At 35.6% G+C, this 13,608-nt stretch overlaps 1 protein-coding gene across 2 annotated transcripts in view; it reads right to left on the reverse strand.

Annotated features, from left to right (window-relative positions):
• The window catches only part of MRPS9 (mitochondrial ribosomal protein S9), a 91,929-nt gene that overhangs the window by 53,118 nt on the left and 25,203 nt on the right, over window positions 1–13,608 (reverse strand). For both annotated transcript variants that reach the window (XM_037020027.2, XM_037020025.2), the window contains one exon: window positions 12,188–12,367. In XM_037020027.2, the coding sequence (XP_036875922.1) occupies window positions 12,188–12,346 (159 nt within the window). In that variant the 5' untranslated portion in view covers window positions 12,347–12,367. The remainder of the gene's footprint in view (window positions 1–12,187; window positions 12,368–13,608) is intronic.

Genomic DNA, 13,608 nt, shown 5'->3' on the forward strand with positions numbered 1-13,608 from the left:
TCATCTGTGCTGTCCAACAGGGCAGTCAGCAGCCCATGTGACTATTGTACACTTGATATGAGACTAGTATAGCTGTGAAAGTAAATTTTATTTCATACCAACTATAAATAATCACACAATTGTGGCAACCGTGCATTCTGGACTGTTTTAACCCGTCTTCATGCAGTTTAGACAGCACAGCACTGATGTTATTGATGTGGGTCTCAGCAAGGTTTTTAAGCTTCATTAAACTGTTACAAAGTTACAAAGTCTGTAATCCAATTTTACTGGTCTAAATTAACAAACAAATGGCCACTATCACAAGAAAGTATTAACAAGCAGATGGTCTTTGACTAGAGTTCTATGACAAAGCTGGTCATGAGACCACTCCAAATTTTCTTTTCTGTTGGGTGAGAGGATTGACAGAGCACTTTAATACCTCAGATCTATGACCTGAGTCCTAATGGGGAACTGAGTACTACAGAAACCACACGGAAAGGCGAATTTCCTGATGTCTTTTCGGAACTACTGAGGCCCTCTGCTACTAACCAGAAAGGCTTTACCTTAGCATGTCTAAGGCCAGAGAACTTGGTTATATGCTCTGTTTCAGCTTGGATTTCAGTGTTGTGGGAGGAGGGGAAACATTTATATACAGCAAGTGGCAGTAAAACGTAAGTGTCTGTACCCACATAACATGCACATGGGGTGACAATGAGAATATCAGAAGACTCCAGATTTCCAATTAGTCTTCTTACAGTTTTTATTAATTCAGGAGTCCTGCTGGCACAGCTCCAGTTGCACCCCACCCCTCTGTTGTTCTTTTCTAAAATCTTAGCTTGCTACTAGAAAGAAAATGATAAAAACATCAGCTTCCGACAAATACTGAAAACTGCTTATTTTGCAACTCCTTTCTCCTAGAAACAAAGTGTAAGAATAAACCACCAAACATAACAATGACAAAAGTTCCAAGCGTCTGTTGAGGTCGGGGGACAGGGCCTTATTTACCCCTTGCATCCAGGGAGCACTGCCCTGGCTCTCCAGGGCTTTCTGTCCAGGTGCAGAGTACCCCTCCCCACCACTCTCTTAAACGCAGGAATGCTGAGGGGAGGCAGGGTGAATCACTCTCTCCAAAGTCTGCAGCTAAGTAGTGATGTGGCCACTAGGAAATTCTATATGTCTGCAAGGCAAAGAAAAGCAGGCTGCAGTCGGATGTCCCAGCACCGACCTCAGCAATTTGACCTTGCAGAAGCTGCTGCTGTCCCTTGCTATGGGAAGCCCCACATCAGCTATGAGGGTGCCAGCCCATGTTACCTACTCTCGTAGCACAACAGCTTGCTGCTTCAGACTGTCTTCCTAACCTGCAAGCCCCAATGTGAAGATATTATCTTCCTTGACTATGATTACCAGTTTCTAATACAAGGCCAGGTTAGGAGAAATAAACTCTATGGTATGCACATTCTACATCCCTAAGTTGATCAGTTGGAAAATGGTGATTTGATGTTATTTTAATAGAAAGGCATTTGCACAAGCCCTTCTACATACAATATTTAACTCATATTTAACTCTCCATCTCTTCCTTTACCCCCACTCATCTGCCCTACTGGCCTCTCAGTTTCTCTCAAAAGCCACAGGCTCAAAATACTTCCCCAAGCCCTCCTTGCAGACAGCAGGTAACTCTACCCTCACTCCTTACACTTGACATTTCTGCCCCTCACTGGGAAAACAATTCATGGCAGATAAAGTCTTCCATGGCTGATCTCTTGAGTCCTTGGGCTTTCCCTGAATACCCAATAACTAAAGTGCAGTTTCCTAATTCAACATAAAACTAAGAAGGGAATTTCAAATAAGATAATAAAAAATAAGTAACAAGACAATTGGAGGCAGGGGGCTATTTCACATAAAAATCTGAATTAAGGTAAAGATTTGGTTGGAAAAGGTTCAGAAGCACAAGAAAAATGAGAAACATGAAAGCAAAGAAAGTGTTAAAATATCTCATCTTTTTTTAGTTTTCCTAATATGTTATTCATAAATATCTATATTAGCATGATAAAGATTGCAGAATTTAAATATTATGATAGGTGAAATTAAGTCAGCCAGCAAACCAGTGGAGGAAGGTGGTGAGGAAATACCTTACACCCTGCTGATGTTGACCTGTCAGATACCCTGTGGTCCCTGGCGTATGTACGGCACTTACCAGGCAACAGAGAAAAAATGCCAGCAGGAAATGGACAAGGCCCACAAATACCTTAAACTCAGGAAATCGGCATTTCACATCACACCTAAGCTGTGGTTTGGCCCACTTGGACCAAGCTTATCAACCATGAAAGAATTAACAGAAATTTTGTAATTATGTGAAATAAGCATTTTTTATTTCTAAATCCTCTAAAAACACGAAAAACTATTATTTAAACTAAGAAACACCCAAACCTTCCACAAAAACAGAAAACAAAAATATGTATCAATTGGGAGTCAGTAATTCAAGAAGCCTAAAGAAAAATTACTAGCCCAAGATTTGTATTTGTCTTAGGCTTAGCGTTTGTTATAGGAGGCCTTTCCTCAGCCTAAGGACTCGACTTTGGATGTGGCTACAGTTAACATGGATGCTCAACCTTATCAGCACCCGGAGCACACCTGAAACAGAGCAGCACCACTGCCACATACTGACGTAAGGCTGTTGGTGCCTTCACCTGCCAGCCACAAATTCACTGGGACAAAAATATGAGCTTCAGGGATGAAAAACAAAGGGCATTTTCCTATATTAAGTTCTGGAACTTGTGAAGAATTCAACTTGATAAAGTTCTTAACATGCTTTATTTAAACTAATGTCACATTTGAAAAAATTGTTACATATATGGTATAGGTTCAATGGTTGGTGTCACAAAAAGAAAAAACAAAGAAAAGGACCTTGCTTCTTTTGGCAAAAAAGAAAGTGGAGTATACACTTAATGATAACTATAGACTCCTTTAGAAATTTATTGGAAAACAGCATGGCTTACCTGAGTTTAAAACAAAAAAAAGGGCAGACAGAAATAGAGAATATAAATTAAAAAATTAATCCAAGTAATGGAGTAAGGTAATTCTCACTTGTAAACACATTTCTTGCTTTCTTAGATTTTACTAAAACATTGGTAATTCAAGGGTTCCTAAAATGAAGACAAAATATTTAACTATACTCTTTGGTGTAAGTCAAAGTATAAAGGGATTGCAGACTCAACCCAGAAGAAGCACTGGGTCAGGAATGCAATCTCTATTAATTAGGTATCCCAGCTGGGCAGTGGGTTTGCAGCTGTTAACTTGATCAATGACTTACCTAAATGTCATCTCTACTGATTCGCTTATAAATTACCAGCAAGTGAGACTAATGTACAGGTGCTAATTTATTTAAACTGTTCTCTACAGTTCTACATAGCTTTATAAACTGCATCTGGCACCTAATGTTAGCTGTCAGTTGTACTTAGATATGCCTGTCCTAATGACTCTGTTCATTAGAAGTGAGCACAAATTATGAAATATTGTGAAAAATGATACATCAAATGGAATGGGCACAGCAAATCAATTAGAGAAACTTCATAAAGCATATTCACACTTAGGAGAATAAAACATTCTGGTTTCAGAATGAGGTCTATAATACCAATTAAAAAGTAATTGGTAGACTTCAGCAGTGTTATATATCAATTTGCTGGCATTTTTCCTGAAATTCTATAGTAATGTAGAACTGAACTTTTAATTCCCAAATAAAGACATTAGTAAATGCAAGTGCAACTCTGTATTCATAATATTTAATATAACTGAAATGTCTCCAACTTAAAATTTATAACTGATACTGCTTCACTCAAAAAGGAAAATGCAAACCAGTGGTCCTTTATGTGTTTACAGCATGACTTAGGGGAAAAAGAGTATTTGATGGTACGTGAGAAAGGATGAAAAGACCCAACAATACCAGAGATGAGCAAACCTCATCTCAATGTCCTCTCTGGCATGACAATGCGTTATAATGTCACCTGGCCAGCCTTCAGTCTTGGGTCACTGAGGCAAACCCTTTCTGCCCCACCTCTGTTACATACTATGGGGCTTATTTCTTTCCAGTCTCCAGACACATGGAATCTTCTTTTGACCAAACTCTACTTTACATGGAATTATGAAACCCACTCAGCTCAGTGTTCAATCTATCAGATTAATCCTCATGGTAACATATATTGCCACAGCCCAAACCCAGCATTAAATTACATGTTCAAAATACTTAGCACACATTTAGGTACTTTCAGCAAGACACCATATACACTACTGCTTTGTCAGAGGGGACCCATTTTTCCTCCTGTTAGCTCTGCTGAAGGTTTTCAGTGGCACCACAGTGGTTCAGTGGGGAAGGATAAGAGGTGGTTTCTTTCTTTTCAACAGAACTTCAGAAATTAAGCAAGAACCAAACTATCTTGAAATAGAGAAAATTAGCTGTACATGACTAATTTATTTTTAGTTAACTTGCTATTTCACAAACTAAAAACAACCATATTTTTCATATAAATTTAATACCAAGATTGAGCATTAAATACAGCAATTTTGAAAAAAAAATTCTAGCAGGTATACAATACTGTAGCTTTAATAATAAAAAACTAATAAATAACATAACTTCAAATACCAACAGTGACAAGCAGAATTATTTTTATTATAAAATTTTATCTGTCATATTTCCTTTTATTTTACCAACCCACACCTGTCTCAATAAAACCTTATTAAGGAAACACTACCATATAAAATTAGGTAGGTATAATTTCCACACCTAAATTGGTGTGCTACACTCACTGAGGGCAGAGGCCAGATTTCTCTTCAAGTTCAACCTTCTTGAATAAAGCTGTAAACCTAGGCACCAACAAAAAGCCTGGAAGAGCTGAACCACTGACATAAATCCATGAATGTACTTAGTAGGAAGGGCACACAGGTCCCCATGCCAAGACTAGTGGCACTTAGTTTTAATTCACATGCCTAACAAGGTTAGTAATGCCAGGAGGTTGGAAGGCAGGAGAGTAGCTGGAGGCCGACACACAGACATAGACAAGCTGACAGGAAGGGAGATGGCAGGAATCAGTAATACAGCAGCCAGGCCACTTAGAACAGGGATGAATGTGCACTATGGGCACAGGCAGGGAACCACAGTTTAACAAACCCACTAAAAAAGGCAAAACGTGAGGCACTCTACGATTAAATGATACTCACTATACTCTGCTAAATAAGGTGGGAGAGACCACAGTTTATTTTGGAAAATGTTACCAAAATAATTCATCTTTGAAAGTGTGGAAAAAACAGACTTTGGATGCACAAAAAAGCCTTGTACAGCCTCAGATTCCTTCACAAAAAAGACCTACCTCAGAATGTTTTCGTAAAGATTGACTGTGGTAATGTGTATTAGGCACCCAGAGAGCATCTTGAACATATATAATACAGGAGATTTTTAGTAAGTGGAGGCATTTTTCATTACAAATAACAATTAAAAATAGGTTTCCTTTATTTGGAAAATTCACTTTCATGAAATATCTAATTTCCTGGTCATAAAAGAGAAAAAGTACTGCACCTAGTATTAATTTATATATGAAAAGCCAAACACATTATAAAAAGCATTATAACTTCTAAATATATAACAGCAATTACAGTATTCTTCCAAAGATTATCTGGAAGCTTAAACATTTTCCTGATTTTTGGATATCAAATTATTTTTGTCTTTACAAACAACAGCATTCTGTCAGTTTGGAACTGTTAAGTAAGGCTTATCAGCTATACTCTCTTCACATTATATACACAGCTGAATGTTTAACAAAATAGTGGTTTCAAAACCATAAATGAAAACTGGAACTATAATTAGTATATAATTTTAATGTTTTCATAACAGTTGGTTATTATTGTCCTCTTTTGCTTTTACATCTACTTAGATGCCTCAGAGAGTCCACTAAATTAACTGATGTAAAATGAGACTCAGTGAAGCATCAGTCACTTGCAGGAAAGGACAGCATGGCAGAACTTTGTCACCAGCACCAAGGAAAATGGCTAACACTCACTTCCATGCAGACTTAGTGTGCTGCTGAAGCAAAACACCAACCTGTGCATAGTGTGCAACCTCCAGCTTACATCACTGTGACACTTCAGTGTGCTCCACAGCATTTCAGATAATTTCCCCCAATATTCAGGCTCAGGTGGCAAGGAAGATTTGTGTGACAAAGGCAATTAAAGAATGAGTGAATGATTCAAATTATGGTAGATTTTATCTATTATATACTCAGTAGTAATGAAACAATAGGTATTGCATTAATCTCATGCTCCTTAAATAGGGAGGTAGGTAAACAGTATTATTTTAGAGATGAGAAAAAGCCAGTGACAGAGTGCTGTGACTCACTAAACATTACATCACTAGTTAGTGACACTATAAAGAATCACCTAATCTCAGGTTCTGCATCTTTCTACATCACTTCAACGATAATGCAGATTTATGCTTTTTAAGAAAAGATCCATTTAACAACAAAGTTCTACATTTCTGCATCCATACGTAATTCTTATAACACAAGAAACTCAGCTTCTCTTTAGAGGATTCTTACATATTTTAAGAAGCAATGATATTTTTTCATATTAATTCATGATTTTGTTACTTTATTGGCTAAATCTAAGGGGTATTTTTATTATACCCTATTAGCACAATGACAAAAAATAACATGAAATTATTTTCACCATATCTACACAAATGCAGTTTTACAAGTACAGAAAAGCTGTTACCTCTCACATTTACATACTGATGAAAAACATCTCTGCTTTGGAAAACAATTCTATATTTTAAGAACCAGAACTAAACATTGTTTCTTCCTGACTGAATGATGGAATCTTTTTAGACTTATCTAAATACTGTAATAAGGACATTCTAGATGGCGCCACCAAATGTTTGTCTGTTGTAAACAGCTTAAAAAAATTTTTTTTAGTTATTTTAATATATGAAAAAAGGCATTTTATATTGAATATTTTTGCTTAAATATATTACATAGATGGTTTCAGCTACCACTCTTTTAGCAACTGAATAAGCTGTATGGAAAAACCAATTTCCAAAATATATAAAGTAACAAATGATTTACTGTGAATTCAGTGGCACCAAATTTACCTATATGAATATTATACAGTGAGCCTAGATTTTTAACTAAGTGACTGAATTATAGGCCATGTCTACTTTATATAAATTAAATCCTCATGAAAATAATTTTGACGTCCTAAACTAATATTCTGATTAGATATCCAAACAATGAACTAACCACTCCAAACAACATAATTATTAATACTTATGTTGTGAGAATGTTTATACCTTCATACACAATCATAAAACTGTTCAGTAATTTTATTTCTCTCAATAAGCTAAATATGCCCCTGGTACACCCAAAAAGATAGTAAAGAGATGCTAAAATGTCTCAGTGGTAAATGCAGTTGGGTAGTGGGATACTCTTGCTCAGAACAGTTACTCAGGGATACACAGGTCACAGGGGGAGAGCAGAGGACCATTCCAAGCAAAGAGTAATACCAGACAAAAAAACTACCCACGAACAAAGTCCAGACCCCAATGGCTTTACTGATAAATTCAACCAAACATTTAAAGAAAAATACCAATTCTTCAAACTCTCCAAAATAGAAGAGAACACTTCCCAGCTTATTCTATGAGGGCAGTATCACCTTGATATGAAAAAGATATTATAAGAAAACTACAGATCAATATCAATTAGACACAAACCCTCAACAAAATGCTAGCAACCAAATCCAGAAGCACATAATCAAGATTATTCACAATGACAAAGTGAGGATCTATTCCAGGAACACAATGCTGGCTTAATATCCAAATCAATCCATGTAAAAACAAACAAACAATTTGTATCTCTTAAAGTATTAACTAACTTTGATACAGGATAAAATCTCTGATTTTTGTGAGTCTTAACTGGCATCTAATACTTTATGTCAGCTCAAGGTAACAATAAAGGCTTTACTATTAATAAGTTATGTTTCATTGAACAATGTTAAAAAACAAAATCTGCATTTGCTTCTATCACTTTCAGAACAAATCTCTAAATAAAATGAGACTGCCCTTTATGATTGATTTTATATCATATCTGTTTAAATTTTTTGCTTGTGTTTGTCTCTTTAGTCCTACAACAACATGCAAGTAGTTGTTACTATTTTAATTTAATAAAGATAAAGAAAACAAAAAATTAACATATACCATACCAGTAAAAGATATGACTTCTTAATTTAAAAAAAAAAGGCATCTGATAATATCCAACACCTCTTTGTAACAGAAACACTGAACAAACTAGGTATGGGAAGGAACTTCCTAAACTTAAAGAACATCTATAAAAACACCCATGGCTGAATCATATTTATAGATAAAGACTGAATGATTTCCCCTAAGACCAGGAACAAGATGAGGATATTCACTCTCACCATTTCTGCTGGAGGTTCCAGCCAGGGCAATGAGGCAAAAAAAGAAGTAAGAGGCAGCCAGACTGAAAAGAAAGAAGTAAAACAATTTCTATTTGCAAGTGAAAATATTCTGCCCACAGAAAATCCTACGGAATTCACTATAAAACTAAAAGAAATAATAAATGAGTTCAGCGAGACTATAGGATTCAAGATCAATACATGAAAACTAATTGTATTTTTATCATTTGCAATGAAGAATCCAAAAATTAAGAAAAGAATTCTATTTACAGAATAAAAAAAGAAACTAATGCTTAGGAATAAACTTAAATGCCAAACTTAACCTCTGAAAACTAAAAACATTACTGAAAGAAATTTTTTAAAATCTAAATAAATAAAAAGACATTTCATATTCACAGATCAGAAGACTTACATTAAGATGGCAATATTCCCAAAACTGATCTAGAGACTCAACACAATCCCTATCAAAATCCTAGCTGATGATGCAAAAATTGACAAGTTCATCCTTAAATTCATATGAAATTCAAGGGGCCCACAACAGCCAAAGTGATCTTGAAAAAGAACAAAGTAGGAGTAGCAGCACCTTCCAACTGCAAAATTCACTACAAAGCTAGAGTAATCAAGATGGGGTTATCCTGGCATAAAGATAAACATACAGACCAATGGAATATAACTGACATTTCAGAAAAAATACTCATGTTTATAGCTCATTGATTTCTAGTAAGGGTGACAAAACAGTTCAGTGGGGAAACAAGTCTTTTCAACAAATGGTGCTAGGACAACTGGATAAAAAATGTAAAAGAAAGAAGCTGGACCCCTATTCACACCACATACAAAATTTACCTCAGAATGGATCAAGGATCCAAAAATGTCAAAACTAAAATTATAAAACTCTTGGAGGAAAACTTAATGGTACATCTTCATGATTTTGGATTAGCAATGGTTTCTTAGTTATATACCAAGAGAAGCAGAAACATATGACCACACAAAAACTTTCACATGTACACTCATAGCAGCTTTATTTGTATCAGCCAAGAATGGAAACAATCCAAATACCTATAAATTGATGAATGAATCAAAAAGAAATATGATATATCCACACAATGGAAAATCATTTTACAACAAAAAGGAATGAACTACTCATATATGTTACAGTATGGATGAATCTTGCAAACAATATGCTAAATATGAGAAGCCAGTCACAAATTACCACATATGGTATGATTCTGTTTATATGAAATGTCCAGACCAGGCACATCTTTAGAGAGAGAAAGTAGAAAACAGTTGCCTACAGCTGGGAGGGATGGGGGAAGTGAAGAGTGACTGATAATTCAAGTTGCGTTATGGGATGAAGACAATGTTCTAAAATTAGATGATGATGGAGGCTGCATACAACTCTGTGAATAGACTAAAATCCAGTAAACTGTGCTCCTTAGATGGTATGTGAATTATGTCTCAATAAAACAGCTACCAAAGTAGCAACCTAAGAGTCCATCAGTAGATGAATGGATAAAAAAGCTGTGGTATATATACACAATGGAATATTATTGAGCCATAAGAAAAAAACAAATCCTACCATTTGCAACAACATGCATGGAGCTAGAGGGTATTATGTTTAGTGAAATAAATCAGGCAGAGAAAGACAAATGCCAAATGATTTCCCTCATTTGTGGAGTATAACAATGAAGCAAAACTGAAGGAACAAAATAGCAGCAGACTCACAGACTCCAAGAAGGGACTGGTGGTTACTAAAGGGGAGAAGTGGGGGAGGGTGGGTGGGAAAGGAGGGAGAAGGGGACTGTGGGGTATTATGATTGGTGCACATGATGCATGTGGGTTCATGGAGAAGACAGTGTAATTCAGAGAAGGCAAACAGGGACTCTGTGGCATCTTACCACACTAATGGACAGTGACTGCAATGGGGTATGGTGAGGGGGGGACTTGATAATAAGGGTGAATGTAATAACCACATTGTTTTTCTTTTGAAAACTTCATAAGAGTGTATATCAATGATACCTTAAAAAAAAAAAAACACCTACCAAAGGAGAAAAAAAAAAGAAACAGCAAAGTTGTCTCAAGAGAGTTAGGGGAGCAGAGATTATGTTCCTATTTGGAAAAGAAAAATCTGTATTATGACTGTATGTGTCAAGATGCTCATTATTCCCCTATCTTTTATTTTATTGTTTATTTAATTTATTAAAGTATTATTGATATACACTCTTATGAATGTTCCACGTTCCTTCACCTATATTATCAAGTCTCCCCATACCCCATTGCAGTCACTGTCCATCAGTGTAGTAAAATGCTACAGATTCGCTTTTTGCCTTCTCTGGGCTACACTGTCTTCCCTGTGACCCGCTACATCATGTGTATTAAACATAACACCCCTTAATCCCCTTCCCCTCCTATATTTTAAAAGGATACATGTTATAAGATGGAAAGGATAAGATCTTATTTTGGTTTTGGTTCCCTTCTTCACTTCTTTAAAAAATCTTAACTTTTTGAATATGTAAACACTAGTTACTTTTTGTCCTTTTCTTTAATTCTTCTTGAAAGATAATAATCTTTTTGAGTATGCAGCTATCGAGCTAAAAGTTCTGTAATACATTCTGGATACTGTCAGGCATCTATTATCTATGAAATGAGGCAGATATAAAGAAAGAACACTAAGTTCAAAATGTAAAATCTCAGAGCACTTCCCTTTTGTCACACTTACATATTTAAACATGATGTTTATCCTTTCAGTGCCTCAGTCTCCTCTAAAAAGAATACCTAGACTACCTGTGATAAAAATTAGTGTTATACAAATAGAGTTTCCTCCATATTCCCAAATACTGTTCAGGTCACTGTTAAGATTCAAACACAGGATGGCAGCTATGAGGTCCATAACTCTAAATCACCTACGCTTAGAAGGGCTATAAGAAATCCTTCTGGTTGACTCAAAAATGTTCATCTAGGGCCTTAAAGAATACTGAAGTTTCATGTACAAATAACTGGGAAAGGTATATAAAAATATGGGAATTAAACTAAAATGCACAAAAATCATAAAGTGATTAAAGTAATGTATTTAAAGTCATATAAAATGTTAATCTACACAAAGATGTTATTCTTTGGTTAAATATGGGACATGGCATAGTATGTGTTACTTTTTAAAAATCAGAACAAGCTTCGAAGTCATTAAATTAAGTTCCTTTGCTTAAAACGATTGTGAGATGGCTAATCAAAGTATTACTGATTGGTACTTTTACAGGATTATAATAATTCAAGAGTGGAACAGGAACAGAGCTCTAATCCTAATTCTCAAATCACTTAGAACACATCCTTACTGAAAATTCAAATAGATAGTTAAGTTGATAAAAACACTGGATTTAGGTTTACTTGTGAGAGTTCCTATAAACTTGACTATATTTCTATTACCACTTGTTTTAATCATTTTGTAAGAAAGCTGAGTTTAAGACTACACAAGACAAATGGTACCAAATTATATTTAAGCATTCATAGTAGCTCCTATGACCTTGAATCAGGGAAATTATCCATTTCTAGGTAAAACCTAAAACTCACTTTATAATGCATCAAATGCAGAGTAGCATCTGTCTTTGAAATCACAGTTCCAGCTTGCAATGGATACTGGCATTTTACCCTATTCTGACAGTTTGATTAAAATTTACACAGAGTTAATGGGCTCAGGATGAAAATAATGCTTTCAATTTCCCAAATCCTACAGCAATTACTTTTCCAACAGAGTAGCTGTACTTACGTCAATATCCTCTTCAGTAAAAGTTTCTGGATCTTCTCCCATCATGTTGGCTAAATGTCTCTTTCCTATGTTGAACTCTTCAATCTGCTTTTTAATAAAATCCACTGTGTAAGTTCCACGTCTTAAGGCTGCAATATTTTTCTTTGTTGTTACACCCATGGTGTGTCTTAGCCTTAATATCTAGCAGAAAATAGAAATGGAAAGAAAAGAGTTTAAATTAATGTTCTTGTAAACCACTGTTGCTAAATAAACAGAATATTCAAACAGCTGTTTTTTTTTATTACGGTACTCAGTTGACAGAGTCTGGAAACCAGGTAAAAGGCCTGCTAAAGCCATTAGAAATTGTCCCCTGTCCAAAAGCTTGCTTTTAAAAGCCGTGCTTACAAAGTAAACTAATAGCATTTCAACACATTGAAAATAAAAATACCTGTACATGATATGCTACTTCCTTATCTACTACAAATATCCATATTTGATACTGATGGGTCAATGTCAGCAAGTTGTGATTTTCTGACAAACAGGGGATGAAGAGTAAAATGCCACTCCCTTAAAAAGAGGGAAATGCACCTGCAGACAGAAACTAGCAAGCAGAAGACACAGGAGTGCAGGGACATGTACCTGGGAACACTTAGGCCATAGGAACTCACCTTGTTCGAAGGCACAGAACAGCCTATGTTTACGTGCCTTAATACAGTAGTTTGGCTTAGCTTGTGACTAGTCTATGGTCCTCATTTTAAGCTGACACAGTGAAGAAAGTTCACTAAACATCGAGATACCATACTAATTTGGTTCAACATGCTAATTATACAAATAAGGGCTTTCATATCCTTTTAAACTATTAGTACTGGATGATGAATGATCCTTTCATACTGTGGCCTTAGGAATTTATTTTCCCCAAGGCATTAATATTTCACCTGTAATGAAGGGTTCTAAAAATCAGAAAAATTCTCAAATCATCCGTCAGCTGCACCCAGTAACTGGATGTAACTATATCCGATCTTTCTGGTTCTGGCTTGTCTCAAAATCTTAAATCTAAAGCTCTCAACCTTCATCCTAGCCTAAACAATTTTAAACACTCTTAAAGCAATATTCAGACTTTAAAGCTGCGCTTCCTAGAAACTCATTCCCCTTTCCATAAACATAAAAATGTCTCACACACACACCACCACCAGCACCATCCCTCCTTCATCCATCCCCCACCCTTTTGAGAACCAGAAAGTCAAGCAACTCAAATGTTACTACAGTTACAAGAGAAAGTAGAATAGATACAAGACAAATATTACAATATCCAATTAATAGTAAGAATTATGTTCTTAATTAAAACCTATACATGCTTATGTTACTCTACAAGAAGATAGGTCAAAGAAATAACCAATCTTCCCATGTTTTCTTCCATCTGCTACTTCTATACCTTTTCTTCT

The sequence above is a fragment of the Manis javanica genome, chromosome 1 (genome assembly GCF_040802235.1).
Source record: "Manis javanica isolate MJ-LG chromosome 1, MJ_LKY, whole genome shotgun sequence".
Taxonomy (NCBI): Eukaryota; Metazoa; Chordata; class Mammalia; order Pholidota; family Manidae; genus Manis; species Manis javanica.